The sequence below is a fragment of the Drosophila teissieri genome, chromosome 2R, assembly GCF_016746235.2.
Source record: "Drosophila teissieri strain GT53w chromosome 2R, Prin_Dtei_1.1, whole genome shotgun sequence".
Taxonomy (NCBI): domain Eukaryota; kingdom Metazoa; phylum Arthropoda; class Insecta; order Diptera; family Drosophilidae; genus Drosophila; species Drosophila teissieri.
In genome coordinates this window covers 18,917,512-18,936,362 of record NC_053030.1, presented here as the reverse complement: position 1 = coordinate 18,936,362, position 18,851 = coordinate 18,917,512, and the positions used below count along the sequence as shown (strand labels likewise).

General features: G+C 44.0%; 4 protein-coding genes across 9 annotated transcripts in view; 3 read left to right on the top strand and 1 right to left on the bottom strand.

The window, feature by feature from the left end:
* Positions 1–118: 118 nt before the first annotated feature.
* LOC122614014 (tubulin beta-1 chain) lies at positions 119–4,396 on the bottom strand. The gene is made up of 2 exons (XM_043788466.1): positions 4,228–4,396; positions 119–1,553 (listed from the first exon to the last, which is right to left on the bottom strand). The coding sequence occupies exons 1-2, from the start codon at positions 4,282–4,284 to the stop codon at positions 267–269; spliced, it is 1,344 nt and encodes a 447-aa protein (XP_043644401.1). The 5' UTR covers positions 4,285–4,396; the 3' UTR covers positions 119–266.
* Positions 4,397–5,029: 633 nt separating this feature from the next.
* On the top strand, positions 5,030–8,297 carry LOC122614013. Its single transcript, XM_043788465.1, has 4 exons — positions 5,030–5,405; positions 5,462–5,830; positions 6,180–6,834; positions 6,887–8,297. The coding sequence occupies exons 1-4, from the start codon at positions 5,305–5,307 to the stop codon at positions 7,805–7,807; spliced, it is 2,046 nt and encodes a 681-aa protein (XP_043644400.1). The 5' UTR covers positions 5,030–5,304; the 3' UTR covers positions 7,808–8,297.
* A 1,318-nt stretch (positions 8,298–9,615) lies between these two features.
* The window catches only part of LOC122612726 (MAP/microtubule affinity-regulating kinase 3-like), a 28,124-nt gene continuing 18,888 nt past the window's right edge, over positions 9,616–18,851 (top strand). For 3 of the 6 annotated variants that reach the window (XM_043786533.1, XM_043786530.1, XM_043786531.1), the window contains exons 1-2: positions 9,616–9,754; positions 12,589–13,410. In XM_043786533.1, coding sequence (XP_043642468.1) covers positions 12,727–13,410 — 684 coding nt within the window. In that variant the 5' untranslated portion in view covers positions 9,616–9,754; positions 12,589–12,726. Of the gene's footprint in view, positions 9,755–12,588; positions 13,411–15,354; positions 15,512–17,176; positions 18,570–18,851 lie in introns of those variants that run through there. The other 3 variants (XM_043786535.1, XM_043786534.1, XM_043786527.1) reach the window with 3 other exon arrangements.
* Positions 9,647–12,056, top strand: LOC122612728 (meiotic recombination protein W68). The gene is made up of 3 exons (XM_043786536.1): positions 9,647–9,754; positions 10,759–11,212; positions 11,271–12,056. The coding sequence occupies exons 2-3, from the start codon at positions 10,846–10,848 to the stop codon at positions 11,897–11,899; spliced, it is 996 nt and encodes a 331-aa protein (XP_043642471.1). The 5' UTR covers positions 9,647–9,754; positions 10,759–10,845; the 3' UTR covers positions 11,900–12,056.

Below are 18,851 nucleotides of genomic sequence, written 5' to 3'. Positions count from 1 at the left end.
CACTCATAAGCTTGTTAACATTAATATTAGTCAGCTATCTTGGCATACAAAACCCGGTTTTCACAATGATATCTGTCTTATTGTTCATAAGAAACCCCAATAAAAGAAACCATAATTGTTTAGACTTGTGAACAAAATTGGATCCGACTTTATTGATTACGTTGTTAAGAGAACAAATCTATTACAACTGAATTCATTTGTTCTCGTTTCATTTTTTTTTTTTCGCAAAACATTGATCGAAAATTCGATTGATTTCCGATTCGAATTTAGTTCTCGTCGACCTCAGCCTCCTGCTCCTCCTCGAACTCGGCGTCCTCGTCGGCGGTGGCCTCCTGGTACTGCTGGTACTCGGACACCAGATCGTTCATGTTGCTCTCGGCCTCGGTGAACTCCATCTCGTCCATGCCCTCGCCGGTGTACCAATGCAAGAAAGCCTTGCGCCTGAACATAGCGGTGAACTGCTCGGAGATGCGCTTGAACAGCTCCTGGATGGCGGTGGAGTTGCCAATGAAGGTGGCGGACATCTTCAGACCACGGGGAGGGATGTCGCACACGGCGGTCTTCACGTTGTTGGGGATCCATTCGACGAAGTAGGAGCTGTTCTTGTTCTGGATGTTCAGCATCTGCTCGTCGACCTCCTTCATGGACATGCGTCCACGGAAGATGGCGGCGACGGTAAGGTAGCGTCCGTGGCGTGGGTCGCAGGCGGCCATCATGTTCTTGGCATCGAACATCTGCTGGGTCAGCTCGGGCACGGTGAGGGCGCGGTACTGCTGGGAGCCTCGGGAGGTCAGGGGAGCGAAGCCGGGCATGAAGAAGTGAAGACGTGGGAAGGGCACCATGTTGACGGCCAGCTTGCGGAGATCAGCGTTCAGTTGGCCGGGGAATCGCAGGCAGGTGGTCACGCCGGACATGGTCAGGGAGACGAGATGGTTCAGGTCACCGTATGTGGGTGTCGTCAGCTTGAGGGTGCGGAAGCAGATGTCGTAGAGAGCCTCGTTGTCGATGCAGTAGGTCTCGTCTGTGTTCTCGACCAGCTGGTGCACCGACAGGGTGGCGTTGTAGGGCTCCACAACGGTGTCCGACACCTTGGGCGACGGCACCACCGAGTATGTGTTCATGATCCTGTCGGGGTACTCCTCGCGGATCTTGGAAATCAGCAGGGTTCCCATACCGGAGCCAGTGCCGCCGCCAAGGGAGTGTGTGAGTTGGAAGCCTTGCAGGCAGTCGCAGGATTCGGCCTCCTTGCGGACAACATCGAGCACTGAGTCCACCAGCTCAGCGCCCTCTGTGTAATGACCCTTGGCCCAGTTGTTGCCGGCACCAGACTGGCCGAACACAAAGTTGTCGGGCCTGAAGATCTGACCGAAAGGTCCCGATCGCACGGAGTCCATGGTTCCGGGCTCCAGATCGACAAGGACAGCGCGGGGCACGTACTTGCCACCGGACGCCTCATTGTAGTACACATTGATGCGCTCCAGCTGCAGGTCGCTGTCACCGTGGTAGGCGCCGGTGGCATCGATGCCGTGCTCATCGGAGATGATCTCCCAGAACTGCAAATGAAAAATGGAAGTTGAGAATTCGGGATTAGTGGCAGGACTTGCAGGTGCTGTACAAAATTCCTTGTGAGCGTGAGTCAGCAGGAAAATCGATTTTCTAGGGGTGTTTTCTAACTCAATCTTAAGACAATGTATGAATGACTTGCAATGAGTCACCGCAGCAAATCAATAGTCGTATAATTTTTGAAAGCCTAACAATCTGCTGTTTAGAGCACGGAAAACAGATATATATGGTTTCACATAAATCGCAAAAGAAAAACGCCCATTGTAGCGATAAAGAAAACTTTTACTAATCACTGAAACTCATTTCCAATGCTGCAATTAATTTGCTTAAAATTTCCATTCATACTCAGTGAAAGTTGATGCATGTGAAAGGCAATGTTTTCTGTTTTCCCTTAACTCCCCAAAACAGAAACCTTCTCGAGCGAAATGTGTGTGCTGGGTAGTGGAAAAAGTCAGTCTATATATAACTCTTTATTGATTGGAAGAAATGGGCACAAGCAGCCGTTGTACATACGTACATTCGTATGTCATGTCTGGGCTCGGCTGTGTGGTTTTGGCCACCCATGTACGCCGCCATCATAAACTCTGTGTATGGGCCGAGCTCCGATTAACATAACTTATTCGCTGCCATTTTTGGTGCGTTTCCACCACCACGACCAGCAGCAGCAGCACCATCGCCGCCACACCAACGATAACGTCATCTGGCGTGGGTTTTCGTTTCGTTTTGGATCTCGAGGCGCAGCTGTCATTGCGTTCCGCCAACCGATCTCACTCGAATCTTCGGGCGTGGGCTGAAACCTCCAGTTGTATGACTACTATCATCTGTCTGTCTATATGTCGTCTACGTGCTGCCCCCACGCAATGCCGGCGACCTCAGAGCCGGGCTCTTGCCACCCCAAAAGCCCCCCGCTTCCGATGCGGCTTACATCACCGGTTGGTTAGGTTCGGGTCTCGCGACCCACTCTCGTCTCCACCAGACGAAGACGGAAACGGAGGAGGAGCAGTGGGTACCACTTGGAGAGAGGCGTTGGCGTTGCCTGTTTGCTGAGAGGTTAAAACTGCAGCTCAATGCTCCAACTGGCGACCATCTGGCGCATAAATCGTCCGCTTTTGAGGGCATTACGTCACCTTTACTTTTTGCGATTGTCGTTGTTTATGTCGCGTAAACAAATAAAAACAATTAACTGAAAATAAGTCGCTACAATGGTATTGGAGGAAATGCGTGGTTGACACTCGTTTAGCGAATTGGCACCGTCATACCGGATTCTATGTATATAGAATGTATATATAAATATAGAAATGCCCATTTGTAAGCCGGTCGGGTCGAAAGAATGAGAGAGAGAGAGAGGGAGAGCGCAGGATTGAGAGCCATACTTGGGCACAACAATTGTGATGTTGCAGCTGCTCGGGTTTTAAGGCGTTTCCGGGGGTTGTTTTTTTCCGCCCATGCCCAGAAGCCCAGGATGTGAGTATTGATTTTTCGGGCAAGGACTAGAAAGATTCGTCATCATCAACATCACCTTCGTGTCCCGTATCCCGTTATCCACACGCATGTGCAGCACCGCCCTTTCCGTTGCGTTGTGCTTGTGTGCGTGAGGAAACTGGGATAGAGACAAACAGATGGCAAATTCCTCTATATAAGGTCACCTCACCTTGCAGACTCCCAATCTCCCAACTGCTCAACGTAAAGTTTCTTTTGGGCACACTCTGGCCGAATGCGAACTGAAATCTGCCTATACTATAGTCATGAATAGAAAATAGAAAATTGTTTCATTTCGTGATAAGATAGAGAAGTCGCTGGAGTAGCGCAAATTAAAGAAGGCAGCAGAGTATGGAATGCATGCAAATCGATAGAACAGCTAATGCAGCCTACGTACATATATCTACATACTTATATCCCATCTATGTATAAGATCAACTCTTATACGCTCTGCGAACCGGTCAACGACGACCGGTTCAGCCATTTTAGGTTAAAATGACGTCATGTTTTCTCTTTAGAAGACGCATAGCGGCAAAAAAAAAAAAAAAGAATAAAATGAAAAAACCGGCCGACGCTCACACATACAAATGAGCATTAAACTCTTGTGTGCGTGAAAAAAGCTATCGTGTTTTGACGATAGAAAAGTACCCTTCACCATCTGGGCAGTGAAATGGCTTTCACAACCGGTGAAAAACTATGAAAGTCTTTCGCCCAAGAGAAAATGACTCATGCATGCAACACGCACACAGACATATACATAGCCACCAGCGGCGGTGTAATTGCAGACACACCCAACTATAATTACTTACATACATATGTGCACAAAGTACATATGCGAATGTCAATGGCCCTAAAACATCATATTGATCGGAATTTCGGGTGTAACAAACTTTCGTTCTAAATTTTAGACCCAAAATGCCAGAGTGAAACAACAAATTTCAAACATCTTTGCGAAATCGGACAAATATTCGGTATATACAAACACAGATGCCGGGACTCAAAAAGTCCACTCGCACGCACACTCACACAACTTGGTATACATAAATGCAAATGTGTGAGTGTGAAAATGCCGGCCTCAATACAAATTTTTGCCACATGGACAGCGAAGTCGTGCAAAAATGACGCCATTTTGGCAACTGTACTCTCGTTGGGAAATGAATGGAAAATGCAAATGGAAAAACTTACCTTGGCGCCGATTTGGTTGCCGCACTGACCAGCTTGGATGTGAACGATTTCCCTCATTTTGTATTTGTTTTAGGCTTTTGAACTTTTAACTTAAAATTATCTTTCGCTTATAGCAGTCGAACACAACACAAACTGTCCGCTTCACACACTTGGAAAAATTAGTGCACTCGCTGTGGAGAGCGCGGGCTTTTATATGATGGGTGCTGTGTGACCATACAAAATGTTCAGAAATATACTTGAAACACCATTTTCAGTGTGCAAATATACCAAAAATAACCCATTTGCCTGCCATAACATTAATTATTAATTAATGTATATGAAATTAATACAAAGTTTAATTGAAAGGTAGTTGCCTTATTGAAAAATTTATTGAATAGGAATATATTTTAGTCTAATTTTTCATATTAAACTTAGTTGGAACTTTAATTTGCAGTGCGAACGTGTTATGCTCAAAAATTAACACCAGATGCAACCAAAATTTTAAAAATGTAAGCTATTAAGATTTTATTTTAATAATTTGATTACTATAAATTAGAATTCAAAAGTAAATTATTTTTTGATAATGATTGTTATCTGCGTAGATATTATACCTCAAATAAACAGATCCCGTAAATTACGGCGACCACAAATGTTTAACAACCAATTTTATATTTTAACTATAAACTATTGACTGACTTTTTTCGAAGTTATCATATTTATATCTTCAGAAAAAATAACAAAAGTGGATAATATTCATTCATAGTTCATAAAAAATAATTATAAAACCAACTTACAGTATTTTAACAGTCCTACCACCTTTACATTTGCGCACTGTTCCACCTCGAAGCCAAGATGACATAGGACGCCCAAATTAGGAACTATCGCATTGGCTGACCATTGCCATCACTAGGAGTTCCGCGATATTATTTTGTGGTTATTTTATGCGCGCGCTAATGCCGACTTGCATGCCGGTGTTGCGTTAGTTTGGAAAAAGTGCATTTCTAACTGGCATCTGGATAGTTAAGTGACTTCATGACCCGCAAAGGCACCAGCCAGAGTGCATAGATAACCGCGCGAGATTACCAAAATATTAAAGAGATGCTAACCCTACTAATTCCGCTGGCGGCGACTGCCATACCTGTTTGTGCCATTCTCTTTGTAGCCGGCACGTTTCTTTTCAAGGCTTATATTAGCATACGGTAAGTGATGCATCGCCTACTACTATTCGAGACTAACTAACCCGCACCGTCTACAGATCTCGCTACGATGCACGGGTGAACTGCTGGTTCTGCAATGGCAACGCACGAGTTCCCTACCAGGATCGCAACAGTTGGACCTGCCCGTCGTGTGAGCAGTACAATGGATTCACCAAGGACGGCGACTACAACCGGGACATGACGTCGCAGCGGGACTGCAGCATCGGCTCCCAGAAGAACAGCTCCAAAGGCAGCTCCAGCATCTGTGCCAACTCGTATTACTCGGATGTCCTGACTGCTCATCCTCCAGTTCCCAAAAACGGCCTGTGCGACCAGTGCAACGAGGCGCAGCGCCTGAAGGTGGAGAAGCTCTCGCAATTCGAGCCTAAGAACGAGTCCCGATTCGATCAGGAACTCAAGGTTTACAGGTGAGCAAATTAAATTGGCAAAGTTTTAATAGCTATGACGATACGCATTATATTAATAATGTTATGGTATTTATTTAATTTAACTTGTTTGATAAAATAAGTTTACCGTGTTAAAGTCAAGCAAATATGATATACAAATGCCTTAATACAAAAGACACGTATCTACATTGGTATGCAAATCAATGACGTGAAAACTAGATTAGATTGTTTCTATAAGTAACCCAACTTATAGTGTACATATAAATTAGATAACCTTATTTACGGGTATAGTATAAAACATTTTATTTCTTTTTATATATATCAGCCGAAGCCAAAGTTAATTAATGATAATCATTTTAATTTTCCGTAGAGAACGACTGGAGAAGCAGTTTCGCCTGTGCAGCAGCTGCGAACGACATGTGAATAAAGTCCTGCACGAGAAGAAGAAAATGGTGCTGAGCTCCAAGTTTTTGAACTACATCATTAAGGGAGCATCGCTGCTTAAGCAGCCGCACTTCAACCGATTGGCCAGTGCTCAAAAACAGTACAAACTGCAGCGATACCGCGCTCTGATGACCATCCTGACTGTGGTCAACATTGTGTGCCTGCTCTGCCGGCTGCCAAATGCAACTGCCATTCAGTTTACTTCTTACCTTGGAAAATTCTTTGGGCTAACCTTGTTCTATGCCTACTCCCATGTTCTCGCCTTCTTTAGAGTGGTGACTTCGGGAGTGGGCATATTCCTGGAACAGCGTGAAATGACAGCCAAACTTTTATTGTACGGTCGTACCTTTGGCAAGCTCTTGCTGTATTCGCTGGGTTTGAGCCAACAGCAAGTGCAGCAGGCAACCTTCGCGTCCTGCTTTATTGGGCTCTACCCATATGCCATGCTGGCCCTGTGTTTTCTGCACAAGATTTACGACGGATTGAAACTTACGCGATTCACCATTGCTCTACTGCTTTGGAGTGCGTATGCCATGGGAATTGAATTCCTGGATCCTTACATCAATGGAATATCTTTTATAGTAAGGGAGTTAACTTATATTTGAACTTTATTTAAAGAAATCCTTTTTACAGCTGATGGGAAGTGTTGTCACCCTCGTTTTGTTGGCCACCAACCGGACCAATCTGTTAAGCCAAGTGAACCAGGACGAGGCTGCCTGCGAGAGCTTCCATCGCCTCTGTGCGGACGAATGCGATGAGGAAACACTGAGCATGCTCAGTCAGCAGTTAAGTGGATGCAGCGATATCAGCAATGGCAGTCTGTCCATTCCCAACGCTTCCGTTTGTCACTCACCGGCCCCTACGATTTCCCAGCGAACAATCCAGCCGCCTGCTTCTCTGCTGTCCCTGGACTCGTTGCATCTGTCGAAGCAACGGATGGAACAGCAGGCGGCATGGTCCTCGAACTATGGAGGTGCCTCTACAGTGGTTGCCCCGCGAGTCCAGCCACCGATGATGTTCCAACAGAAGCCCATGAGGCCATTAGAGTCACAGTGGTATCGCCATGGGCCAAGTAACCTGTCCCAAGGCCATGCTTTTACTAGGTCTACGCAAAATCTGTTAATGCCATCGCGTTTGCCGCCCATAAGCAGGAATGTCGGCGGAGCTGATGTAAGCGCCTGGGTGGCAGCCAATCAAAGTGTCAACCAGGATCTAAGCACTGCCAGTCTAATGAGACATTACGAAGAGAAACAGCAGAATCAACTTTCCCGCACATCGTCTCAATCTTCTGGATTTGAGTCGCAGCCACGTCCAGAAAACCAATGGGGAACCGCTGCACCAACTGTAAGGGACTACGGCTGGTCCGAAGCCCGCGAGAGTCAGCGAAATCTCGCAGTTTTTCCTCCAATGCCATCGCCCACACCCACAATAACGCCAAGTGAATATCAATACTCGAGGACAACTCTTCCGCAACAACAGCCAACTATTCAGCCTGGGGATTTACTTAGAAAGTGGATCGAGAGCAGCTCAAAACCCTCACAACCAATTCACTGATATGGGATATAAGGTCATAAATATCTAGAAAAACTCAGAAAAATTATTGCATTTACAAAGACCACAAGGAGCATTGGGATTGTTAAAATGCTGGAAAAAATCACCGCCAGTTAGCAAATAATACAAATTTGACTTAACTTAATTATCAAATAATTTATTTTTGACTTTCAGTTTTTAAGGTTTCTTTATTCTACTAATTTCCTCCCTTTTCATATAAGCGACTGGATAAGTAGTGTTTAGCTAGACATTCTTTAATCTGTGTACCTCTAAGTGTCGTGGTTTTCCATATAGAATCCTTCAGAGAATTGAGAGCCAGGGAGAAGGTAATACAAATACTACTTAATTTTAAAGGGAGAAGAGAGCTTTGATATCTTAGTTATTTATTCAATGGAAGACGATCATTTAAAGTTTGTTTTTATCGTTAACTGAACTCAACAGGAGCCTTCTCCTGCACTTTTGTGACTCACATAAACTAGATAAATTGTTTATTATACAAATACATATTTTTTGAAATAAAAGTAAAAAAAACAAATAACATTTCTTTTTTCACTACAATTGTAGGAGAATATTCGTCATTAACTCAAAATTCATAAATATAACGTTTTTTAAACTTGAATAACAACAGTGACGGTTTCAAGAAATGATTGTATTTCTCTTAAAAATGCTTTATCGTTCTCTTTAGTTTACAAAGCACGCTCTCTTAAAGCAGTGCTGCCAGACCTGCTAGGGAAGCGGTGTAGAAATCAAAGTGGCCGTTTCCGCAGGGGGATGGCGGCTCCAAAACACCTCTATTTGCCCCTGAAAGTATGTGGTTTTCTCTTCAACCAATATCGAATATCTTAATTTATTTATTTCTAAGCATAGTTCTCTTATTTCTACAAGTTTTTTATAAAATATAAATAAATTGGCGTATGGATTAAAGCAAACTTGTAAATTACAAACATAGGGTTGTGTAGTCCATATCCAGTTTCGAAACTTGGATTTACATGATTTTTTAAATTGCTAGTTTTTCAATCTCAGACTGTGGGGCGCGGTTGTTTGGATTAGAGCAAGCGGTCTTTTTAGTATATTAGAAGCCACAGGGGAAAATTATTAGTATTTTTGAAGTCCATCTAGCTGGCAACACTGCTACAATATGGCTGCCGTATCGTAATGTGAATTTTTTTGAGAGACCGAGACGTACATACTTTTGTTGCTGCCAAAGTGGATGTAGACGGAGGAAAATAGTAATATTTAACTGCGTTGCGTGAGCGGGACAATCGTCGTTTGCCAATTGCGGCCACCGCTTATGTCGGCTATCAATAATAATAATAGTAATCGTATCAATATCAAGTTACCCATTACCCATCGCGGATACACATTAGTTTTGCGAAGGGCAGAGCAGCGCAGAGCATATAGCGAATATTTCCATTTGTTGCCAACAAGACTGTCGTTGTTGTTGTTATTATTGTGGCTTTTCAGTGAGAGGGAAGAGAAGTGGGGGTGCGTTCGTAATCTTTGTGAAAAATCGGTGACCGTTCTTCTTTAACAAAAAAGCAAAGGAAAAAAAAACCATCGCGATAAGAAAATATAAGAAAGAAAAATCTGATTGAAAACCAAAGAGCTGCTGCTACTGCTGCTGTGCGAGTGAGAGCGGGCGAGAGCTAGCTAGTGAGCGAGTGAGAAAGCTATGTATTGCATTTGCATTTCGTTGTGTGTGTCGTCGTTTTCGTTCGGTAAAAGTCGGTAAAAAGCAGAGCCTTTCCAAACCTAACCACTTTCGGGTAAACGAAATCGGAAAAGGAACTGGGAAAATCGAAAGAAATTAAATAATAATATGCGTTACATCGATGGCAACACCAACAACAACAGCAGAGACCAGCAGCTAGCGACTCCTCTCTGAGCGAGAGAGCGAATAGCTTTTCAGCTTTAGCTTTTCTTGGGCCGATCGGAAATTGTATTTGATTGGTAAGTACAAGAAGTGGCAGCACCATAACCAGCAAATCAATACTTGGGCTGCCATTCCGTTTCGTTTCATTCCGTTCGTTAGTTTTCCTAGCCCATTCGTTGGCGCTCTCTCTTTTCCCCCACACTCTCTCTTTCTTTCTCCCGAAAGAGAGCGAAAAGTCCCCCGCCCGCCCCCACTCGGTGTATGTGTGCTTGCTTTGTAATAACGAGTACACTTTTCTGCACATACGAAAAAGAAGAAAAAAAGAATAATAAAATAAGAAGAAAAAATGAAAGACCGAATAAAGAAATTCACATAAACTTATGGCACTCTCCATCTCCCTCGCGCTTTCTTCGGCTGCCACTAGTGTGCGTGCTTAAATTTTTAAAAAACAGTTGTTTTCACCGAAAGGGAATTTTCATTTCGATGGTATATTTTTAGCCAGCAAGCTCCTTTCGGAAATTATTTATAACCCCCCTCGAAATGTTTCCACGCAACGATTTACGCGATAAACTTTTACAAAAGCAGATATAAGTATGTGCAAAGCCCACTTGATTTTCGTATGGTATGTAAGTCCACGAATTGCTTACGTATTTATGAAATATTACTGTGCGTAGGTCGGTGGGCGTGTTTCAGCGTTTCAGCCCACAGTTTTCACTCATATTCCTGCGGGGTTTCCGCTTGTGACAAAGGCATTCAAAGAACCAAATAGAAAACCCTGGGGGCGTGGCACCCTTGTGCAATTAAATTAGACCAAAATGTGCTTACACTCAAGATTCTATAGAATGTTTCAAACCATTGAACTCATTCGCATAAACATTAAAATTCATGCGAATTCAGTGCTAAAGGAAATTGGGAGCAAGGATACATAAAGTTGGGGAAATTCCAAAATGTAACTGTTTAAGAAAACAAGACCTTGTTAAGATGTAGCTTAGAATGTATTACATGTGGTTATAACCACACGTAAAACTAGATTTATTGCCAATTTCTTTTGATTTGGATATTAAACAGCCTTATTTTGTAGATGATTAATTACGAAAGTACGAAATCAAGAAGCCTTACAGATTTGTTATTAAGAATCCGTGCCTAATATAAGTAAATTGCTAGAACAATGGGTGAATTTGCGGAGAGTATAGAAAGAATTACCCTCGAGCTGCTGAGCAACTTAATCCAAGGCAATGCCATTCTACGTGTTCCCCGAAATTCCGCCGCAAACATGATCTCGGAATATCGACGGGTCAGCTATAATAATCACGGAAGTCGCCATAGCTTTTGTTTGCTGATTTACATGCTCTCCCGGGTGCACCGATTGCAAGTCCACGGAGGAAGCTTCACCGTCCGTGGACTATACTATGACAATCCTCTGCTCATCCGGTCGCAGTCCAGGATTGCCGAAGCCAGGCTGGATGTGTGTCGTATGCTGAACACATCCCCGCTAAGCTTGGGCATACTGGCCGCCTCCAAGGGCCTGGTGGCAGGTGAGTTAATCTGGAAACCCTAATCGAAGGCTGCGTGCTCATCCGGTTACTCTTGCAGGCGACCTAAGGCTGCTAATGACTAACGGAGATGTTCTGGACAGTAGCTTGTATGGTGGACCTATGACATTGCCCACGGATCCCGAGAAGATAGATCGAATCGAAACGCAGGCGGAATTTATACTGATCGTTGAAAAGGAATCGGTATTTCAGGGTCTCTTATCCAGAAATGTTTTTGGCACTTTTGAACGCCGCTTCATCCTGATAACTGGAAAAGGATATCCCGATTGCTGTACCCGAAGGATTGTCCATCGACTGACCGTGGAGAACCAACTGGCGGCCTACATTCTCGTGGACGCCGATCCATTTGGCGTCGAGATAATGCTTGTCTATCGCCATGGCTCGCAGTCGATGAGTTTTTCCAGCCAAGGACTAACCACACCTGCGCTGCGTTGGATTGGGTTGCACCCCTCGGAGATTCCCGCACTCGGCACTGGAGCGGTTGCCCTGGTTGCCGGCGACAACAAGAAAATCAATGACCTCCTCGCCCGCAACGATTTGGAGCCGGGAGTGCGGCAGGAACTGCGCATGCTGCAGGACGTTCAGTTAAAGGCCGAAATCGAGAGTGTCATCGACTTCCTGACCGACGACTATATACCGAATAAAATCAATCGGAACTTGTTTTTGTAGAGCTCAGTGGTAAACCCCATAAGCCAAATGTTATTACTTTCGAACTCTTAAAATATTTTTAGTTCAAAAAATGTAAACATGCTACTACTCAGTTTATACAAAACCAATCTATACTGAAATACCATACGACTCCTAAATTAGTATTATAACTATTAGTTCGCGTAATCGATTTTCCATTAATATTTGAGTTCATTAAAATAGTAATTAAACCATTAATTTCCTTGTCGTTTGGGAATCCGATTTTGTTTTTAATGTTACTTAGTATAGTTTTTAATGCAGCTACATTTAAAGACTTGATTTAACTAATATAACTAATTAATATTAAATTACCTTAAGATCGCTGCCCTTGAAAAAGATAAATTGAGTAGCTGGATAATTAAGGGAGAATAGTAAGAATTTACACTTGTAATGTCTGAGTAATCTGCTTCTAGTGGTTCGTATTGAGTGGTCAACTTGATTTTCTGCATTACTTTGTGTGGACAAAGCTAGTAGACTCAAGCAGACAAAGGAGATTATTTTTTTTATTGTGTCTTTAAAGTGTTATGGCTTGAGGTCGGTAATCGGAGCTGGTAATTGGCTACGTTTTTGATAATGGCAAGTGAATGGCCAGCCATATTATAAGTGCCGAAATACACAAATGGTCTGCTTTGTTTCGCTCCATACTAATTGAGTGCACTTATTTCTTGCAGATGTGAAGGAGTACCACGGATGATAGAAACCCATTGGGCATTTGACTACTTTTAAGCACCGAAACCCGAAAGACTCCCGAAAATACTCGAATCTCACGTGCAGAATCTCTAAGAATCCCTATTGGACTGTTTGGAAATATGTCGACAGCAATGCGCACCACACTGCAGCCAGTTCCTGAAGCCCTGCCAGCGGATGGCGTGTCCAATGGCACAGCATCCAATGTTGCAGCACCGGCGGCGCCAGTATCGAGCGCCACAAACGCGGTGCCACCACTGGCCGCCGTCTCCAGCACAACCGCCACCTACGCCACCAACTCGATCAGCACATCCTCGCATTCGGTCAAGGATCAGCAGCAACAGCAACAGCAGCAGCAGCATGATTCGGCCAATGCAAACATTGTGTCACTGCCACCAACGACAACGCCAGTCGCCAACACCAACACAATGATGCCCATTGTAACGTCCTCGAATTCGGCCACCAGCAATAGTACTGCGGCCACGCCCACGCCGACCTCGGGGGCGGCAGCGACAGGTGGAGTGGGATCAGTGTCTCAGGGTCCGGCGCCCGTTTCGGCGTCAGCGGCCAACACCAATCACTCGCACCAGCACAGCCACCAGCACCACCATCATGTGGCCAACAACATGACCACCGACGGTGCCCGCTTGTCCAGCAACAACTCGGCGGCGGTGGCCGGCACAGCGATTAACCACCACCATCACCACACCCCCGGCAGCGGAGTGGCGCCCACCGTCAACAAGAACGTGCTCAGCACCCACTCGGCTCATCCCTCCGCGATCAAGCAACGAACCTCGTCCGCCAAGGTGAGTCCTTCTTTGGGTTTCCTCAGTATCCGTACCTATCATCCGTCCCCACGTCCCTAAGTCCGTCTCTATTGGGGGCCTTATTCACCAACCCATCTATTGTTTGATCTTGCACTACGTTCTGTGGCTTGGGTCATCAATATTTGTGTGGTCCATTGATAGGGTATCAAGGGAAGGTAGCCTGGCTAAGGTGAAGTGAAGTCTCTTAAAGTTTACACCAGCTTGTAGAATGGAAGAACTACACAGCTAAATTCTAATCTTTTTTTTCGATGTAGCTAATGTACTTTAAGATCTAAGCTTCGCCTTACAGGAGTCTTCCGTTTGTGTCAAATGTGCCGTACCACAAATAATTCTGTGTTTTGTCAGGTGGGGGAAAGTATATAAATACATCTTAAAATCGGCTTAAAAAATCATATCATATATTAGAACTAGAAGTCTGCGTTTGTAAGGGACACGTTTAGTTTTATCTACTATAACTGATGTCTCATATTATGAGTAATACAAAACTCGTATACATCTCATTGTTTTTCTTATATCATCATTATTGTGAACACAGTGTTAAATTAAATGTATATCGTTTGTATCATAGCTTTTGTTATGTTACAGTATCAAATCGAAAAGTTCAGTGAACTCTATTTAACACGACAAATGGGTTGGTATCTAAGACTATACCATATCTGGGACCTGTTTAATGATTTTGATATATACAAATATAGCGGTTACTTTATTTACTCTTTTACGAGAAATTTGGGTGGTACTGCTATACATTACCGTATCTTTTGCGTACTTGCTAATTGGTAGCACCAACAGTTCAAAGTATATACAAAATGAGTGTACTTTGCTTCATTCGAAAAACGAAAAGTCTGAGTCAATACAGCTGACTACGTCCATTCAGAAGTGCAATTATAGTATTTTAAACAATTCTCGATAATCACATCACGTCAGTCAGTCTATATCTCCTCTCTATTTCTCTGTCTTTATCTTTGTTGTCCAAGTCAAATCCGTGGGATCCGTACTGCTCTTCGCACAATCATATAACTGTTTTGATTTTAAATAATTCTCTGCCTTGGTTTGTGTGTTTGTATCCGACATACACTTGAATAGTTTACGTGGTGTAGGTAAATAAGCTTAACTAGTTGCCTTTGTGGACGTTAGGTGTGGACTCGTGAGTGACTAACTTATAACGATCTCTTAATATTTGGCATGTTATTTCCTCTTGAAAGACATTTCTGGTCTGCGTCAGTTTCAAGAGGTTTTGATATATTCGGGTGATGAAAACCTGAAGTTTTTGAAATCTTATTGGGGTCTCTTCTTCTTGTTTGATATTGTTCTTATAACATCATTAAAGCAATATTATTCAAAATGTTGAACGGAATTTTGACAAAAAATTAATTATATGAAGAAAAGATTCATTTCTTAAAAATTCCATATTTTTAAAGATTCACTGAATTTCTTTAAGAAGGCTACCTACTGGATTCTCTGCCTCGCTATCTTGGAACTTCCAATGGAAGTCTTTCAAATTATGCTGAGTTGATGTTTATGTGGGCTCGGCTCGCAGACAGGTTCCCAAACTCATCTGGGGATCCCTTTGCCAAAGCTCTTCCGAGTTCTCTCTCCTTCTCTTCAAAGTTTCTCAATGTTTGGCGAGAAATATGTGTGGTTTCTACCAGTTTTTTTGAGTAAGTGTATGTGCGTGGTGGGTATGAATCACCTGCACTTACCTGCAGATTGCACACGATTTTTATTGGGTGTGTCGTTGTTGTCTTGGAGTAGCTACAGCAACAGCAGCAGCAACAACAATAACAAAGACAACAACAACGACCTTCCCAGACCCAGAACTTTGGCAAAAATGCCAAGCTCGCTCGCTCGCTCGCCACATCCACAGAATTACAATCCACATCGGCGGCAGCCACAATGGCAAAAGTAGCCAGCATACAGCAGCGATGGTCGAAAGCTTGTTTTAGTATTAAGTTCCACTTCATTCGTGTGGTCACCGTCGTCGCGCTGTTTTCTGTTGTCATTATCCGTCGCTCTCCACCGATATCGTTGCTATATCGCCTAGCCTGTATCGTTATCGCCCCGCGATGAGTTGACTCCCCTGGTATATATTTGTTGTTATTTTTGTTACTTTCAATTTATAATTCGCCGTTTGCCATTGTGACCAGTTATTATCGCACAAGCACAAGGGCGTTACGTCAAAACAATGCAGAACGCGAAAAAATAAAGAAAAAAAACAAAAGAAGTAAGGCGAAGAGATTGCAAAAAAGCTAAAGCGCAGTTCGCATAGTTGTGATCCTAATCGGAATACGAATCTGAATACAAATCGCTGGCGTTACAACATCCGCGATAAAGAACAACGTCACTGGCTAATCCGATCAGCTAAGCTCACTTAGAATGAAATCAAGGGCATGAGTACGCAGCTTAAAATAAACCAAATTGACGTAGGAAAAGTCACAGTCGCTCTCACACTCTCTAACTGACTAAGTACACACGCACGTGTGTTTATAAATAAATTCGGTTAAATAGTGTTTAATTTATAAATTTCCAGCTTGGACTCTCGCTGTGTGTTAGTGCCCATCTACATATATCTGTGTGTATGTGTGCGTGTGTGTTGCAGTTCCAGTGAAATGTATCCAGCTTTTTTTGAGCCAACCACTTCAACTCGCAGATACATTGAGAAATGAGCCAATTGCGGGTGATAAGTTAATTTAATTATAAAGTACGAGTATGACAAGAAATACAAAAAAAAAATAAATGAAAGAAAAACAGTTGTAGTGCAAGCGAAAAGAACGAAAGCGGAATGAAAAGGAAAAAACGAACAAATTCCTACCCAAAACACACACGCGCAAAAGCAACAGTCGCTGTGTGCTAGTGTGTGTGTAAGTAACGCTTAAACGAGGTAACTAGCAGAAGAACAGCAACAACAACTGGACAGACGGAAAGAGAGAGAGCGAGATGGAATCACAGAAATAGCAACAGCAATGTGTGGGGCTTCATCGTTGTCTCTTTAACGCTTATTTTGTTGTTGTTGTTGCTGGTCTTCTACTATCTGTGTATCTGCGTATCTGTATCGGGCGTGCCAAGGCTTACGATCCACAATCCGCACAGCGACAGACACGCACACACACTCAGCCATACAAAAGCAAACCCAGCTGGAATGGTTGTGGAACTTATCGCGAGTGTCTTGTGTCCACAAAAAACAGAAACACTCACACGGAGAGAGATGTGTAAAGTGCGATAACTGATAAGAGACATGTGTTGTTATCTAAAACCACCACCCTTCACTTTAAAGAATCCCCCAAGCCCCCCTCACGCGCCATGTAATCAACAAGTTTACAAATATCCCCGAAGAAAGCAAAGATAAAGAAGAATAGCTTCATGCACAGAGATACATTTAGCAGCACTTTAATTCCCATTTTGAACTCTTCAAATTGGTTATAAAACAGGAACTAGACCACTGACATTTAAAGCAGAACTTTAGTTTTTCATAAAAATATAAACTGGTTAATGACAAACTTAGATACATATTACTTTTATATTTGACAAGTAAATTTAGTTGTGCAACCCAGAGTTCTCCATACCTAATTTAACTGGTTAAGCGGCTTGCTAAATGGGAATATCAGTTCTTATGATATTGTTTTTACTCTGTGCATTGCGAATCCAAATAATTTTTGCCCAGTAAAATTGTGTTTGCAATTTAGTGACCGAGAGACTGTGACTTTTACTGCGATTGCTTCTCCAATGTTCCCTCATTGTGCTCTAATAGAATTTAACAAGATGGTCTTTTCGAAATAAAAGCGACAAAGCTGTGCCTGAATTGTGATTGCTGTGCCACAAAATACACAAAACGAACAAAATTTATTCATACTTTTATGCACACAAATACGCGCGCATTCAGGGCTCTCAATGTTTACACACGAAATTCGCTGTGATTATTGCCAACGCGAAGAACGAGGGAATATGTGTCTCAGTTTCGTTGCAACTGGGCCAATAATCCGTATACCGTGAACACCGAGTCGCGTCGAGAACGAAGCAAACAACCACCGCAACCCAGCCACGAACCAACCAAGTGAACCGCCCACCGCAAAGCCACCAAAGCACCCACCATGGGCCAGACTTCCAGTCACCGGCAGATGCACCACAGTAGCAATAACAACAACAAGGAGGAACCACCACAGCCGGCTTCACAGTTTGGAAATCGTCGAACCTCTACCCGCAAGTCGACTTCGTCTTCGAAACATTACCCCACATTGGTGCAACCATTGCGTAAGGATGAGCTCTCCCTCCTTCGAGATTCACTCCTGCGCAATGGAAGCATCATGCGCAAGAACCCGGAACGTCGTCCGGTGACGATCAGTGAGCTGAAACCAGTTAATCCCGGCCAGGGGACTTCTGGTAGCGTCCTGCCCATCACTGCAGAGGATGCAGCCGGTGGCAGCAGCAGTAGCACCACCCAACTGATGGCCTTTCAACTGCCCGTGGATCGCAGTGCCAAGACTGACGACCTGGCTAACGAATCCTCGGCTGCAGCAGCAGCAGTTGTGGCGCCCAAGGAGGGGCGCAATGAGTTCTATATTGTGGGAGATGGCTATCATCGGACGGATCACTGCTACTACCGCAGTCCCAATGGCGATTTCCACAAACTGCCATCCGACTCCTTTCACAAGATGTCCGAGGGCTGTTTCGTGCGAATGGCCGATGGAGTCTTCCGTCGCCTGGAGGCACCCACCAAGGCTCAAATATCCCGAAGATCCAGCAAGGCAGAGGAAATAGGCGATGCCACAAGCCAGGGAAATGGCAGTGCCGCCACCAATGTGAAGAGCCAACTGATGAGGTTTCTCAAGCGCTCCAAAAGCCACACGCCCGCCACCATAGCCAAGCTGCAGCGGGAAAAGGAGGAGGCTCGGGCGGAACGAAAGCAGCGGCTTTCGAACGCGCTGCGGCAGAAGAATCTGGCGGCCACGAATGCAGCTTCAGCTGCGGCGGGGAACTCATCCTATGCAAGTGGTGGTGGGGGTGGCACCGTAAGCAGTCGGAACAATAAGATCGTGGTGACAATGATCGAGAACGGCGGCTTGCCCATTGTGGCCACCAGCAAGGCGGAAAGGCCCAAGGCCAAGGAGTCGGCATCATCCAGTGACAAGGCTCGCCACTCGAGGGTATGTAATCTTGGATATGGAGAGGGAATACTCCATTCTGGTACAATCCTTATATTTGATTTTATCGATATTATCGATGGTTGCTTACATTTTATCGAAAACCATCGATGGTAGCTCTAAACTGTTGCATCACTTATGTATATAATGATGGTATGATGGAGTTCTTATTCTGGGAGCTTGCGATATTGGAAATTATGTTACTTATTATATTGGAGATTAGGCAGGGTATTAGGCATAGGTATAAGACCACTTGACCTTGCTACTTGACTTGAAGAGAGTGGG